Genomic DNA, 14931 nt, shown 5'->3' on the forward strand with positions numbered 1-14931 from the left:
GGTGTTCTGCTGCATGCAGAGGCCAGCAGTCAGTGTCCTGTCATTCTCCTGATTCCCGTGATACACGGTGTCTCACTGAATCCCAACCTAGATACTCCTGTCTCTACCCTGCACAGGGCTGGGCTTGTAGGTACGCAATGCTGGGGCATGTACAGCAACCATTCTTACCTGCTGAGCCTTCCAGCCCCAAGCCTTGTGGGGTTCTAGTTTGTTTCGTTTTGTCTTTGTGACAGGACCTACCTTACTGTGTAGCCCACACTGGCCTCATACTCTAGAACTTTCTCCCCTCATACTCTAGAACTTTCTCCCCTCATCTCCCAAGTGTTGGCGTCATACACGTGCATCCTACACCCCACTCCCCACCACTTCCTCCTCCTCTTCCTCCTCCTCTTCCTCCTCTTCCTTCTCCTCTTCCTTCTCTTCTCCTCCTCCTCTTCTTTTTTTATTTTAAATCAGAGTCTCTCCACATAGCCCTGACTGTCCTGGAGCTCATTATGTAGGGCAGGCTAGCCTCAGAGTCACCGAGCTCCTCCTGCCTCTGCCCCCAGTGTTGGGATTAAAGGCGAGCGCCACCACACATCCAATCTCATTTTTTTAAACTAAGAAGTTTAGGGGTTTTTTTGTTGCTTTTGTTTTTTGAGTCAGAGCCTCACAGTGTGACCCTGGCTGTCCGGGAACATCCTATATGGACTAGGTTGCCCTCAGGCTCACAGAGATCTGCCTGTCTTTGCCTCTCGACTGCTGGGGAGAGTTTGTATTAGGTACCTAACTCTGTCCTTCATTAATACTCAGCTGCACACAAAATATATACAGTATGAACCAGTGTGTATAAAGACAGAGTAATAGGCACTCTCTCTCTGGAGAAGCTCTGGGTAGACAACACACACTGTCAGCTTCCAGGGTGGCTTTACCTTTTTTTCTTTTTTACTTACTTGAAACACATACATGCATACATACATTTATATATACACATATATATTATACATACATACATTCATATATACATACACATATATTACATATACATGCACATTATATACACACACATACGTACATACATACATACATGCATGCATATTTGCATGTGTGTCTGCATGTGTGTGTGCATGCGTGCAGATGGAAGAACTGCTTGAAGCTCTCTCCTTCCTCCCCGTGGGTCCCAGTACAGAGCAGCACCGTCTTACCGTGCGTGCTTTTCTCCTGTCTGTGATTTTAGAGCTGGGTTTAGCTTGATTTGTGTTCCCCCTTCATGATGATGTCGATGAAACACCCTCTGAGATGCTCCCCAACCTCATGACCCTGCCCCCTGTTCTGTTCCAGGAGCGACACAACGCTAAGACAGTCGGGGAGATCAAGCAGTTCGTGTCCCAGCTACCCCACATGCAGGCAGCCAGGGGATCGCTTGCCAACCACACCTCGATTGCAGAGTTGATCAAAGACGTCACCAGTAAGTATCTTTTGCTGTAGTTCTGACCGTGACGGGTCGGCTGTGTTTTTATGTATTTATTTTATTGTGTTGGTGTTAGGGATTAAACTGTGCAGGTGAAGCAGGCGCTGACCACTGAGCCACCTCCAGTTGGTTCCATGTTAGCATCGTGCCTGGGCCCCAGTAGTAGTTAGCCTGTGGATTTCGTTAGGTAGAGGCTGTGGAGCCAGGTTGGCCTTAAACTTGATGTACAGCCAGGTCTGCCATGAATCCTGATCCCTTACTGTACCTCCCCAGGGATGGGGTGACAGGTGTGTGCCATTGTACCTGACTAAGTAAGTATATGAATGTTAACAGGAGCCTGTGCCCAGGGTGAAGACACAGCCCGGTGGTTAAGAGCAGCTGCTGCTCTTGCAGCAGACCCTAGTCCAGCTCCCAGCTCCCCGCACCAGGTAGCTCCCCGCTGCCTCTAACTCCGCTCCAGGGGATCCCACTGACCTCTGAGGGCACCTGCACTCACACGCACATACCCAAACACAGACACACTGAGGTACTCATGAGTAACAACTAAATCTTTAAAAAATGCCACATTTGTGATTAACTCAGTTGATTTATTCATCTTCAGGTAAGCTATCTAGAATAATAGAAAAGCACTCATCCAGGAGATTCCCCGGTGGTGATCGGAAACATTTCATGTTTCTTAGTAATGGTTTTCAATGTGAGGGACTATTTAATTAAAACTATGTGATGTTCTGGGATTTTAGCGGGACTCTAGTTTTGATCCCCTTGAGAACTGTGCAGAGCACTTGTAATACTAGATAGCATTTGGGAGGCTGAGGCAGGAAAACCATAAGTTCAAGGACAGCCTGAGCTACATTGTGAGACTCAAAGAGAGAAATGAACTGGGGAAAAAGCTCTGACAGTAGAGGGCGTACCTCATGGGGCAGCACTTGTCTGCAGTACCAGTGCTGGGGCATTGAAGGCCAGAGTCCAGGGCCAGCCTGAGTGGGCTACATTAAACCTTACCCTAGAAACAGACTAAGCCAGCTGTGGTGGCGCACACCTTTAATCCCCAGTGGTCAGGAGGCAGAGGTGGATCTCTGTGAGTTTGACACCAGCCTACCCTACATAGAGCGTTCAGGCTAGCCAGGGCTACACAGAGAAACCTTGTCTGAGCACCAACCACCCAACACACAAAATACACAAAGCAGACAGAAAGCCAGGAGCCATTCTGGAGAGATGACTCAGGGTTAGAAGTGAGTAAGGACTGCTTTCTCAACACAGTGGCTTTAACTCCATCTCCAGGGGATCTGAAGACCTCTTATGGCTTTCGAGCTCGTGGAGCCAAAAGATAAGAATTGCTATGAAATTCAAGGGCAGCCTGGGCTACACTATGAGATCCTGTCTTTAAAAATGAAATAGAAAAGAACAAAAACTTCCTACAGAATTGTCACAAAGAGCCTCACAAGATGCATATTAACCTGAACGCGAATCCATCTGACTCAGAGATGTAGAACCTGGAGTGCTTGTTCAGAACCAAGTATTAGGAATCTGCTCTGAAATGTAGTTTAGTGTTGGAAAGTTAGGCCTTGTCTCCTGGTGGCCTGAGGCCGTGCTCTGGGGACGTGTGTGCTCCCTGTCACTGAGGTTCCCGACAAGGTCTGACCTCGAAGGAGCCGTCTGCAGTGAACACTCTGTGCTCCGGGGTCTCTACTGTTTGGGGTTTGTGTGCCTCGTTCCTACTCCTGCTCATGTGTGAAGCACAGCGCTCAAGTCAGCTGACTCTGTGGAATTTCTAAGACAAGCATTTGCTGGTTACATTCTAGCTTCTGAAGATTTCTTTGATAAGCTGACAGTGGAGCAGGAGTTCATGTCCGGGCTAGACACTGATAAGGTATGTGGGGCCGCTCTACAGCAGGGCTGACACTCATTGCTGTAAGAGTAGAGCCAGCTAATGTCCCTGTGCTGTTGTCTGTGTTGTTGTTGAGACAGAAACTCACCATGTAGCCCTGGCTGGCCTGGAACTTGATATATAGACCAGGCTGATCTCTTGGTTTCCATGTATGCACTGTGTGTCTGTGTGTGTGTGTGTGTGTGTGTGTGTGTGTGTGTGTGTGTGTGTGTTTGGGTGTAGGATATTGATAAGACAGCACCTACGGGACATAACAAGAAATCTTGGAGCCAGGCGGTGGTGGCACACGCCTTTAATCCCAGCACTTGGGAGGCAGAGGAAGGTGAATTTCTGAGTTCGAGGTCAGCCTGGTCTACAGAGTAAGTTCCAGGACAGTTACACAGAGAAACCCTATCTCAAAAAAACCAAAAAAAAAAAAAAAGAAATCTTGAATTCAGACCCAGTACTCCCTCCAAAATAAATAACAACACATACACACATCCCAGTCACCTGGGTGCGATGGTGTATGCTTATAATCCTAGCACTTGAGAGATAGAAGAAGCATTTAAGGCCAGCTTTGGCTACATAGCAAGTTTGAGTCCAACCTGGGTTACAGGAGACCCTATCTCAAAACACAAAACCCCAGGTGACTTGTTTGTTTGTTTAATCTGTTAGGTAATTTCTTCATAAGTACATCACTATTAAAAATAGTTAATTGGGGCTGGAGAGATGGCTCAGCAGTTAAGAGCACTGACTGTTCTACCGGAGGTCCTGAGTTCAATACCCAGCAACCACATAGTGGCTTACAACTATCTATAATGGGATCGGATGCCCTCTTTTGGTGTGTCTGAAGACAGCTACAGTGTATTCACATACATTCAATAGATAAATCTTTTTTTTTTTAAAGTTAATTGTTCAGTTTGCAGAGGTTTCTGTTTTTAAAAAGCATTCCTATGATTTTATTCGAGGTAAATCGGTGGTATGTTTTAGGTAGGCCACGTCAGATAAACCCCAGACACCTGGCAGCCACTAAGCTGGTTGTCCAAGAGGTAGATGTGTCTGAGCAGGCCATTTGGTTGCCCAGCAATGTCCTCACCACCTTATGGTGGTGGCTGTCGGGTGGGGCATAGTGACAAGGGGAAAAACCTCAGCAGGCAGGAAATTCGAAAGCGAGTCATCCTCCCACTCACCACCTTGGGGGAAATATGAGAGACCGCAAATTATCTGAAGTCCTTCCTCGGACTAGTTAGTCTGTTTGTATTTCATTTCCAGGTCAACAATTACATCGAGGACTGTATTGCCCAAAAGCATCCGCTCATCAAGGTGCTGAGGTTGGTTTGCCTGCAGTCCGTGTGCAACAGTGGGCTTAAGCAGAAGGTGCTGGACTACTACAAACGGGAGATTCTCCAGGTAGAAAACTAAAGATGGTTGATTTGCTGAGAAGGAAAGTATCCTTTTCACAGCTGTTTTTTAGTGTGAACACTGTCTTGTTTTGTTTTTAAAACCTGTTGTTTGGCCAGGAGGTGGTGGTACACTCCTTTAATCTGGGGACTCAGGAGACATAGGCAGGCAGATCTACCCGCCCCTTAGCGTTTTGCATCTCGACAAACAGGCGCACACTGTGTCATGACGTTGCTTAAGCTTCTGAAGTCAGGGCTACAACTGGGTCAGATGATACGGTGAACACAACAGAGAAACGGTGAGAAAACCTGGTTGATTGATGTCTGGCTTCCCACCATCACAGGGATTGATGGATGTCTGGCTTCCCACCATCACAGGCAGTTGACAGTTCAGGGCCAGCCTGGTCTACAGAGCAAGTTCCAGGACAGCCAGGGCTACACAGAGAAGCCAAAAACAAAAAACAAAATTCTGCCATGAACTGGCAGCATGCTGCACACATGTACTTGGGAGGCAGAAGCAGTCGGGTCTCAGTGGTTGCTCAGTGGGACCCTGTCTGAGAGATAATTCTTCTATTTGAGTGTCTCCGGCAGTGCTTGTTTGCTGTTACCAGTCATGCTCATACATGATTAGTTTTTTTTTTTTTTTTTTGGTTTTTCGAGACAGGGTTTCTCTGTGTAGCCCTGGCTGTCCTGGAACTCACTCTGTAGACCAGGCTGGCCTCGAACTCAGAAATCACCTGCCTCTGCCTCCCAAGTGCTGGCATTAAAGGCGTGCGCTATCACCGCCCGGCAATGGTTAGTTTTTATAGATTTTGTTTTCATCTTATTTGAGTTGCACAAAGGACAGAGGTTTCCATAGGATTCCAGGAGTGCAGGAGTGCACAGACAAACCAGCCTCCCTGCCTCAGATGCGCCCAGGCACACGGTGGCTCGCTTCTCTCCGACTCCCGTTTATCTTTGAGCACAGAATGTTTATGTACACAGATTTCAGGTCAGTTTGTGCTTCAAGGTTAGCATGGCTGCATGCAGATGGAGGTCTGTTCTCATTGGCCAGTCAGTCAACATTTCTGTCCGATGGATGTAATAATAGCTACCTCATGCAGTCTAAGGGAAGGGATTCTACAGGGCTCGGCCAATACTTGTCTCTTTTAAAAAACAGAAATATAATTCTAGCCTGGCGGTGGTGGCACATGCCTTTAATCCCAGCACTTGGGAGGCAGAGGCAGGCGGATTTCTGAGTTCGAGGCCAGCCTGGTCTACAGAGTGAGTTCCAGGATGGCCAGGGCTACACAAAGAAACCCTGTCTCGAAAAAAATCAAAAATAAATAAAAAATAAATAAAATAAAAATAAAAAAAAGAAATATAATTCTATGTACAATATTTTGTTATTAACTTTGTTCCTAAATGTGTCTAGAGGTCCTATCAGTGTGCAGGTATGCCTTTGAGAGCTAAGTATGTACTATATATGGATATGATTTCTTTAATGTTCAGGTTGGTTTTAGACACTGACTTTAAAGTAAAAATCTTAAATCAAGCTTGAAACAGAGCAGGTTAATATGGGTGGACGAGAGTCTCAGCGTGAGTGCCCCTCTGGCCTGTGCCCAGTGCTCTCCACACGCAGCGCCTCACCTTGCTAACGAGCCCTGGGGTACAAACCACGTTGATTTTTTTGGAGTGCTCCTCTTTGGAAATGTGCAGGAGCCCCTTTCCTGACCTGACATTACTGTCAAACGCCTTCTCCTTCAGACCTACGGCTATGAGCACATCCTGACGTTGAACAACCTGGAGAAGGCCGGCCTGCTGAAGGCTCAGACAGGGGGCAGGAACAATTACCCAACAATTCGGAAAACATTGCGCCTCTGGATGGACGATGTCAATGAACAGGTAAGATGCGTTCCTGCTCTCGATTCGGCTAGTTCACTGAGACATCGCAGACACCTTAGTCTGCACATCTGACCCACTTCCTAAGTGTCCTCACAGTTTTCATGTGTGCATGTGTGCATGTGCGCATATGTGTACCACTTGCAGGAGTTGGTTCTCTCCTCCCACCATGTCAGTTCTGGGACTTGAACTCAGTCTGCCAAGCTTGGCAGCAAGCCCCCTTTACTCCTTTAGCCTTCTTTCCAGCTCTTTTTTGCTTTCTAAAAATCATCTCTGCTTCTGCAAAGCAGTGCATGTGTGTTGTGTCCATCGGGTCAGCAGCAGGCAGAGTGCTCTCAGCTTGGGTAGTCTAAGACCAATCAAGACGCGAGCAGAGCAGGCTAGGAAGAGGGGATGCAGTGTGGGGCGCTCGCCAACTGTTATCTCTCAGTTCCCACCCTCAGATGGTCACAGCTGAGAAGCCACAGCAGTGGGGCTTGAGGGAGCCAGGCCTATCACCCAACAGGGAACAGAGAGATGATGCAGCCGAGAGTGCTTGCTGGCACGCACATCTCTGTCTTCACACTTATTAGCCAAGGAACCCTTCCCACCTCAGTTAACGTAATCAGTCATGCTCAGAGGCCCACTCTGCAATTAACAACCTTCACACCAGCTGAGGCCTGGAGGACAGATAATACGACTTATTAGAGAAGCTCGTCAGGAACCAGAGAGAACTGTACAGCTGAGGGCTTCTGGCCTCCATGTGTGACACAGACCAGAGGGCAGGGCAAAACAAATCAAACCCCGTGCTGCTCTCCCCTCTCCAGTTGTCCCATGGTTCCTCCCATTGCCCCAGCCCAAATGGAAGTCGTGTGAGTGCTGGCACAGCACCTGCAGGCTCTGGACACAGGTCCCTGGGAGAACTGTGGGGACATCGGGAACATCCAGTACATGTGAACCAGCCAGCTGTGCTCCAAGAAGGGAAGCAGTTGCTGCCACAGCTGCCCTGCTCCTCACAGAGGCCACCCTCATGGCCAGGTTTTAGTCCCTCCAGGAGGCATCCACCCATATGCTGTGTTCTTGGTCTGCAGAGCTTCTCTTGGCTTTACATTCATCACGTGTGTGATACTGCTAAGTGTGTGTGTTACACAGGCAGTGTGTTAGCTCGTCACTGCTCTGATCTGTTTCCTCGCAAACCACCTACTGCCTAGCAAGGGCTCTTAAGAGCCTTCTTGGTGCCCCATTCTGATTCTTTCTGATTGCTACATAATAAGGGGGTTTGTTTGTTTGTTTGTTTATTGGTCCCAGAAATTAAACCCAGGCCTCACACATACCAAACATACATTGTAGCACTGATCTTCCTCTGTGTGTGTGTGCGTGTGTGTGTGTGTGTGTGTGTATGGGGTGGGTTTTACTCACTGTAGACTAGGCTAGCCTCTAACTCCCTATGTAGCAAGTGACCTTGAATTCATGATCCTTTAGTCTCAGTCTCCTAAGTGCATACCTATAATCCCAGCACTCCAGAACCTGAGCTGAGGCAGGAGCATCATACATTTGAGACTAGCCTAAACTCCATAGTGAGATCTTGTCTCAAACAAACAAATGAAGAATGTGAAACCAGGCTAGAGAGAAGGCTCAGTGGCTAAGAGCATTTGCTGTTCTTCCAGTGGATGCAAGTTCTGTTCCCAGCACCCATATCACGTGGTCCACAAGCGCCTGTAAGTCCAGCACCTTCTGGATTCTGCAGGTACTTGCATTCTTACGTGCACACACGTGCAAGCCATACACGTAAATAAAAGTAAACTTAAAAAGTGCAGCTCTGGGTGCCGGGGGAACGAGGTGATTGGAGCAGGACACGGGCAAGGCATTTTGAGTTTCTGTCTCCTATCTTACAACTTCAGTCACCAAAGGACCGCAGGTGGCTCTCAGTCCTGTGCCTTCTTCTTTACCGTTGACAGAACCCCACAGACATATCCTACGTGTACAGTGGTTATGCTCCACTCAGCGTGCGACTCGCTCAGCTCCTTTCCCGGCCGGGCTGGCGGAGCATCGAGGAGGTTCTCCGCATTCTCCCAGGGCCCCACTTTGAAGAAAGGCAGCCACTGCCCACCGGGCTGCAGAAGAAGCGTGAGTTGCATCGTCCATCCCCAGTCAGCATACCACTCACGTGACTTACGATGTGCACTTGCTTTGTAAAAGACAGTCGTAACGTGGAGTTGGTTGCTAATGTGCATTGTGAGCCCGGGGCTGTGCTTGCCCTCGGGAAGGCAGCCTGCTCTCTCTACACTGAGATCTCAGGACTCGGGCCGCCGATGACCTAGCTGCACTAAGATACACTTGACCGTTTTATTCTTTTTGTTTTCTAAATATTTTTATGATTATTATGTGTGTATGTCTGTCTGTGTGCAGGCATGTGCCTCGAGAGGTCAGAGGCGCCTGCTGTAGCTAGAGCTGCAGGCAGTTGTGCGCTGCCTGCCGTGGATGCTGGGGAGTTAAATTCACTCCTCTGCAAGAACATTATACATTCTTAGCCACTGAGCCGTCTCTACAGCCCTTTTATATACTTGTAAATGTAAAAAAAAAAAAAAAAAACGTTTTGAGAGGCAGCAGTATTACATATATTTGAATTCTGAAATGTTTACATTTTAGGCCAGCCAGGAGAAAACCGAGTCACACTGGTATTTTTCCTCGGGGGTGTCACCTTTGCTGAAATAGCCGCCCTGCGCTTTCTCTCCCAGCTGGAAGATGGAGGCACGGAGTATGTCATTGCAACCACTAAACTGATGAATGGAAACAGCTGGATAGAGTCTCTCATGGAAAAGCTTTTCTAGGGATCAGAGGAGACGTGACAGTGACCACACAATGAGCGGCCTCTGTGGACGTGTTGCCTAAAGGACGTAAAGCCCGGAGCAGGAGGATGGAAGCTCTGGGCTCATGTTCCTTCCCGCTCCTCTCTGTGCTCTGAATCCTGAAGAAGGGAAGATCAACCTGGATAAAGAGACAATGTGCTGAGCATGGTGGCTTATACCTATAATCCCTCCATTTAAGAGACAGAGGCAGGAGGATGGCTCCAAGCTTGAGGATAACCTGGGCTACATAGTAAGTTCCAGGCAAAAGCCCTCCCTTCCAAAAATAAAGGAGATCCTGTTTCGGAATTTTAAAGCTTAAAGTCTTCATTAGTTTCTGGAAATGGTTAAGACTGTGGGGATGATAGCCCCAGCAGCCACATGACTGCACAGGCATTAAAAGCAGAGCTGAGGGGATAAATACGAAAATAGAAGCGGAATTCTGACCACTGATCCACGGTGGCATATTCTAGAAGACATCCCATGCCCAGGAGAGTGGTTTTTGTTGAATACAAAGCCTGCCTTGTCCAGTGTGTACTCTTTGCTGCAGACATCTGTGTCTCCAGTCTCGGCTGATGTGATTCCTAAGGCAAGCTTCGTTTCCTTCTGAAAAACTGAGAAGCTTGAAGGGGCTTCTCATCATTTTGAAATGACGTTCCTGCTGTCTGCGTTAGCTGCATTTGTGCAGTTCTCTGCCCAGGAGGGGCTGATAAAGAGTGAGCTGAGTACCAGGCAGCCTCTGCCAGCTAACTGTCCGAAGGCACTTCTAAGTGTGCATGTTGTTACTTCCGAGACTCGCCAGTGTAGGCGCCCCTGCCGGGACCTCTGTTTTCCTCCATGTCCTCCGTGAGCAGGTCTTCTGTTCCTTCAGTATCATGCAGCTCTGTCTCTGTGGTAACTGCCGCAGGCACCTCTCTAGGCCTCTGGCTGTACTCAACTCCACACATCCCTTTTGCCTGAAAATACACAGCTGGGCAGTCCCTAGCCTGGTGACCAAGTGCACTGCGGTCAGTGTCAGTCACACATGGAGAAGTCCCGCCAGTGCTGCAGGGGGTGAAGCACAGCTGGGAGCAGGAGCAGGCATGTTGGTGACAGTGCCCGCCTCCTGCTCATCTCAGCATTGAAGGAGTTAAGAGCGCCAAGTGGGAGACCACGTCGATGGCTTCACCCAAGTCTCCAGAAAAGCTAGCCTATCTCAGCCAGTCCTAGTCCTAGCCCAGGTGCAATTCCTATGGTTAATAGTTTTCTACTCGCCTTTTTCATGTAGAATCAGGAACAATACACTGCTCATTATAAGTGACCAGAATTGTGTATTTAAAAGGAAGACCCAGGAATAAAGGATGGCAAAGATGATGTTTGTTTCTCGTGAGGTTAATTCAGCCTTGATATTCAGTATTTGGAGTGGCAGGCGGGCGTGGGGGGCATTCCCATATGGGAAATCATTCTTGGCTTAGAAAACTCTCTTCAAATTCTTGTTGCTCCAGGGAGACTAGTTTTATCTTTGAGCCCAGCAATGGCTAGTCTCAGCTGCCAGGAACTGCAATCCACTTTGTTCTCAGTGTTTTCCACTCTCGGGATTCAGGGCAAGTCTGTCCAAGTCTCTTTGGCTTGAGTGTCCACTGAACAGCTACTCAGTTGTAATCTCTTGTGTCTGCATTTGCTTCTGAGTCTATATTTGCTTTCTCAGAGTTTAGCAAGGTCAGCTCCTAAAAATGTACCGAGCAGACTTTTTGAAAACCACACACTTGCTTCCTCTGTATTCAAACACAAAGTGGTGGTATCATCCATTATGCCCTGTGATGGAAGTCCCCTTAGGACTCAAAGCTGCCTTTGTCTCTTAAGAGTGTGCTCTGAGAAAGGCTGTGGGAATGGAAGGCTTATTCTTAGACAGGGTGGATTGTTTACACCACGTCTGGACTTGTCCTGAGTCTGAGAGCCATTCTGCTGCACTGGGTGTCCCAGTTAAAGACGTCTGTGTAGGTGCTGTTTTCTGTCTCAATTTACACAGTCTTCCGTTGCCTTACATCTAAAAACTGAGCACTTTAATGGACTGCTATAGACCAAGAAGGACGTAGTCGAGGGAAGATTAAACTGGGACATGTATCAAGAACTAGGCAGGCCTCCACTTCTGTTCCACTCGAGTTCCTCTTGCCCTAGAGATGGGTTGTGGTTGTCAGGGCACGCTGGCCTGCTATGTTCTCAGTTGTACATAGAAGGTAGCTAGACGGACACGGTGGCACATCTTCACTGCCACTATCGGGCTAAGGCAGGAAGATTGAGAATTCAAGGCCAGCTGGGCTAAATAGTGAGACCTTGTCCAAAAAAAAAAAAAATGTGGTGGAGAGGGATGTGTATAACTGTAGTGGTGCTTAGCATGCTCACAGCCCTGGGCTTAATCCTCAGAAGCACATGGAGAAAAAGAAAAAAAGCCCTGCTGGCTTGACCCTAGGAGGAAATGTGTGTATTCTGCGGACTTGAATTCAAGCAAAAATATGTCTGTTGTTGAGTCAAGGTCTTCCTATGTAGCCCAGACTGGCTTGGAGTTGAATCCTGCTTCAAAATACCAAGTGCTAAGATTTACATGCCCAGAATTTTTGTTTTAATCCTTCTCTCATATACTCCATCCCAGCCGCAGTTCCCCCTTCCCCTAGTCACCCTACCTTCCCTCCCCTCTCCCCTGTTCCCTCCTACAACCCCCCCCCCCCACACACACACAAAACTCACCTCAGAAAAAAAGCCGGCCTCCCAGAGACATCAACCAAACATGGCATAGCAAGCTACAATAAGACCAGGCACATAGCATCACATCAAGGCTGAACAAGGCAATCCAGTAGAAAGAAAAAGGTCCCGCGCGCAGGCAAGTGAGTCAGGAACAGCCCCTGCTCCCGCTATGAGGAGTCTCATAAGAGCACCAAGCTACTCGTCCATGACATACATGTAGGGTACCTAGGTCAAGCCCCCACAGGCCTCCTGATCTCTTCCAGTCCCCATGAGTCCCAGTCAGTTGATTCTGTGGGCCATGTTCTCGTGCTATTCCCCTGACCCCTCAGGCTCCTCCAATCCTTTCTCCCCTCCTCTGAAGGCTGCCTGAGCTCTCCCTAATGTGCAGCTGTGGGACTCTGCGTCTGCTTCAGTCAGCTGCTGGATGAAATCTCTCGTTTCTTTGATTCTGCTAGGCTCTAGTCCCAGAACACTCTGCAAGCAGGGCAAACTATAGGCTGAAGGTTTTGTGGCTGGGTTGGTGTCCCAGTCCCTCCACTTGAGGGCTTGCCTAATTACAGAAGATAGCTGGTTCAGGCTCCGTGTTCCCCATCACCGGGAGTCTTTGCGAGAGTTACTCTTGTAGATTCCATTGGTTTTCATTGCACTGTTTCTGTTTCACCCCTGAAATGCCCCCAATTCCAGACATTTGAGTATTTTCTCTCCCTCCTCTGCACCTGATCCCTCCTGTTTCCAACTCCACATGCCCCTAATCCACCAAGAAATCTATTTCCCCTTTCCAGGGAGATTCTTGTGCCCCACCCCCACCCCATCCCTCCTCATTGCTTAGTGTCTTAGGTCTGTGGACTATAACATGATTGTCTTTTACTTTACAGCTAATATTCAGTTATAAGTAAGTACATACCATGGTTGTCTTTCTGGATCTGGGTTCACTCAGAATGATTTTGTTCTAGTTCCATCCATTTGCCTGCAGATTTTATGATGTCATTGTTTTTTTCTAGCAGCTGAGTAATACCCTATTGTGTAAATGTACCACACTTTCTTTAGCCATTCTTCGGTTGTGAAGCATCTAGGCTGTTTCCAGTTTCTGGCTGTTAGAAATAAAGCTGCTGTGAACATAGTCGAGCAAGTGTCCTTTAGATAGGATGGAGTGTCCTTTGGGTATATGCCCAGAAGTGGGATAGTTGGGTCTTGTGGTAGATTGATTTCCAATTTTTTTTGAGAAGCCATATTGACTTCCTAAGTGCCTTACAGGTTTGCACTCCCACCAGCAGTGGAGGAGTGCTTCCTTGCTCCACACCCTCGCCAGCGTGAGCTGTCACTTGTGGTTTTGATCATAGCCATTCTGAAAGGTGTAAGATGGACTCTCAGAGTCACTCTGACTTGCATTTCCCTGATGGCCAAGGATGCTGAACGTTTGTTTAACGCCCAGAAAATTTGAAACAGCAAAATGAACTGAGTACCTGAAGCGAGGGGAAGAGGGACTGTGATAAGAGATGATAAAGCACGGGAATTCGGGCAAAGTGTTCTCTCTAGGTTGTGAGTAGCACTTTAGGATCTGGTGCATAGAGGACACCTTGTCAGACTGTGGGAGGAAAGGGTAGTATATAAAATTTCTCATCATTTATAGATGGATTAATGTGAATTTTATGCCATATAGTTATTATTTATATAGTGTGCACATATAGTATGTTTATATGTATGAAGACATATACATATATATATATTGATATACACATTCACACTTGTAGAAACTAGAGGACAGCTTTCAAAGAGTTATTTTCTCCTTCCACCATGTGCGTCCTGAGGATTGAACTCGGGCCATCAGGCTTGGCAGCAAGCTCCTTTACCTGTTGAGCCCTCTTGTCAGCTCCCATGTCCTGTTTCTTACCTTCAGCTAATCTACTGCTATAAAATACCCCAGTTTGCAGGTTTGTAGATGCTATGAAGTATAAAACGCATAGCTGCCTTGAGGGATGGCATTTGAAGTATGAGTGAGGAGGGAAGAGGGGCCTGTTGGAACAACTTGGCCTTTCCATCTGTCACTCTGGTTATAGGGTGATGGTATACATCTCAGCCATCCTGTCGTTCTGGTGATGAGGCAGGACATGGAGCCGTTCGGATGCCCAGTCCTCTGGGGGAGCAATTACTACTCACTGGCTTCCTGGGCTGTGTGTAGATGTCCTGCCCCTGTTTTCGACCAGGCTTCACCCAGGCAATGATTTGATAATAAGAGATCCTGATTAAATTAGGGAACTATTTGCTTCTGGATGATGATGTTATAAAAGGGTTGACAGCCACACTGCCTGCTTTTCAGAGGTCAAAAAATAGTCTTCATAATCTAGTATAAGCAGAAGAATAAGCTGTCTCTGTCTGCTTGCTTTTCCTATGTTACATCAGGGAACGGGGAAGTGTTCTGTGCTTTCCCAGCTGGCTTCTTCTGTGCCTCCCTTTTGTAGTTGAACTTGGAAGTAGCTATACTGGGAAGTGGCTATACGGGGAAGGTGCCTGGGTAATGAGTTTACAAACTGCTAAACTTTGTAAATGAGGGTCAAGCACGCTGGGGCTATCGTCTCTGGTTCTCACATACAGATACTCATGTTCACACTTGTCGTTCTTAAAACAGCAGCTTTTTTGTTATTAAGATAGTCTTAGTGACTGAGCAACGGTTCTGCCGGGTCCCAGACTTAACTGGGCTGCTCTCAGTATTAGCGGTATTGGAAGTACAGCTCGTGTAGAGTATTTAGACAAGCAAGACAAGAAGGGGCTTGAAATACCCCCTAGCGT

At 47.6% G+C, this 14931-nt stretch overlaps 1 protein-coding gene across 2 annotated transcripts in view; it reads left to right on the forward strand.

Annotated features, from left to right (window-relative positions):
• Vps33a (VPS33A core subunit of CORVET and HOPS complexes) overlaps window positions 1-10776 on the forward strand; it is a 26259-nt gene extending 15483 nt beyond the window's left edge. The window contains exons 8-13 of one of the 2 annotated variants that reach the window (XM_028766143.1): window positions 1321-1447; window positions 3253-3320; window positions 4590-4727; window positions 6464-6601; window positions 8536-8704; window positions 9227-10776. In XM_028766143.1, coding sequence (XP_028621976.1) covers window positions 1321-1447; window positions 3253-3320; window positions 4590-4727; window positions 6464-6601; window positions 8536-8704; window positions 9227-9408 — 822 coding nt within the window. In that variant the 3' untranslated portion in view covers window positions 9409-10776. The remainder of the gene's footprint in view (window positions 1-1320; window positions 1448-3252; window positions 3321-4589; window positions 4728-6463; window positions 6602-8535; window positions 8705-9226) is intronic. The other variant, XM_028766144.1, reaches the window with a different exon arrangement.
• The last annotated feature ends 4155 nt before the right edge of the window (window positions 10777-14931 follow it).

This window comes from Grammomys surdaster, unplaced genomic scaffold (assembly GCF_004785775.1).
Source record: "Grammomys surdaster isolate TR1022 unplaced genomic scaffold, NIH_TR_1.0 166, whole genome shotgun sequence".
NCBI classification, from domain to species: Eukaryota; Metazoa; Chordata; class Mammalia; order Rodentia; family Muridae; genus Grammomys; species Grammomys surdaster.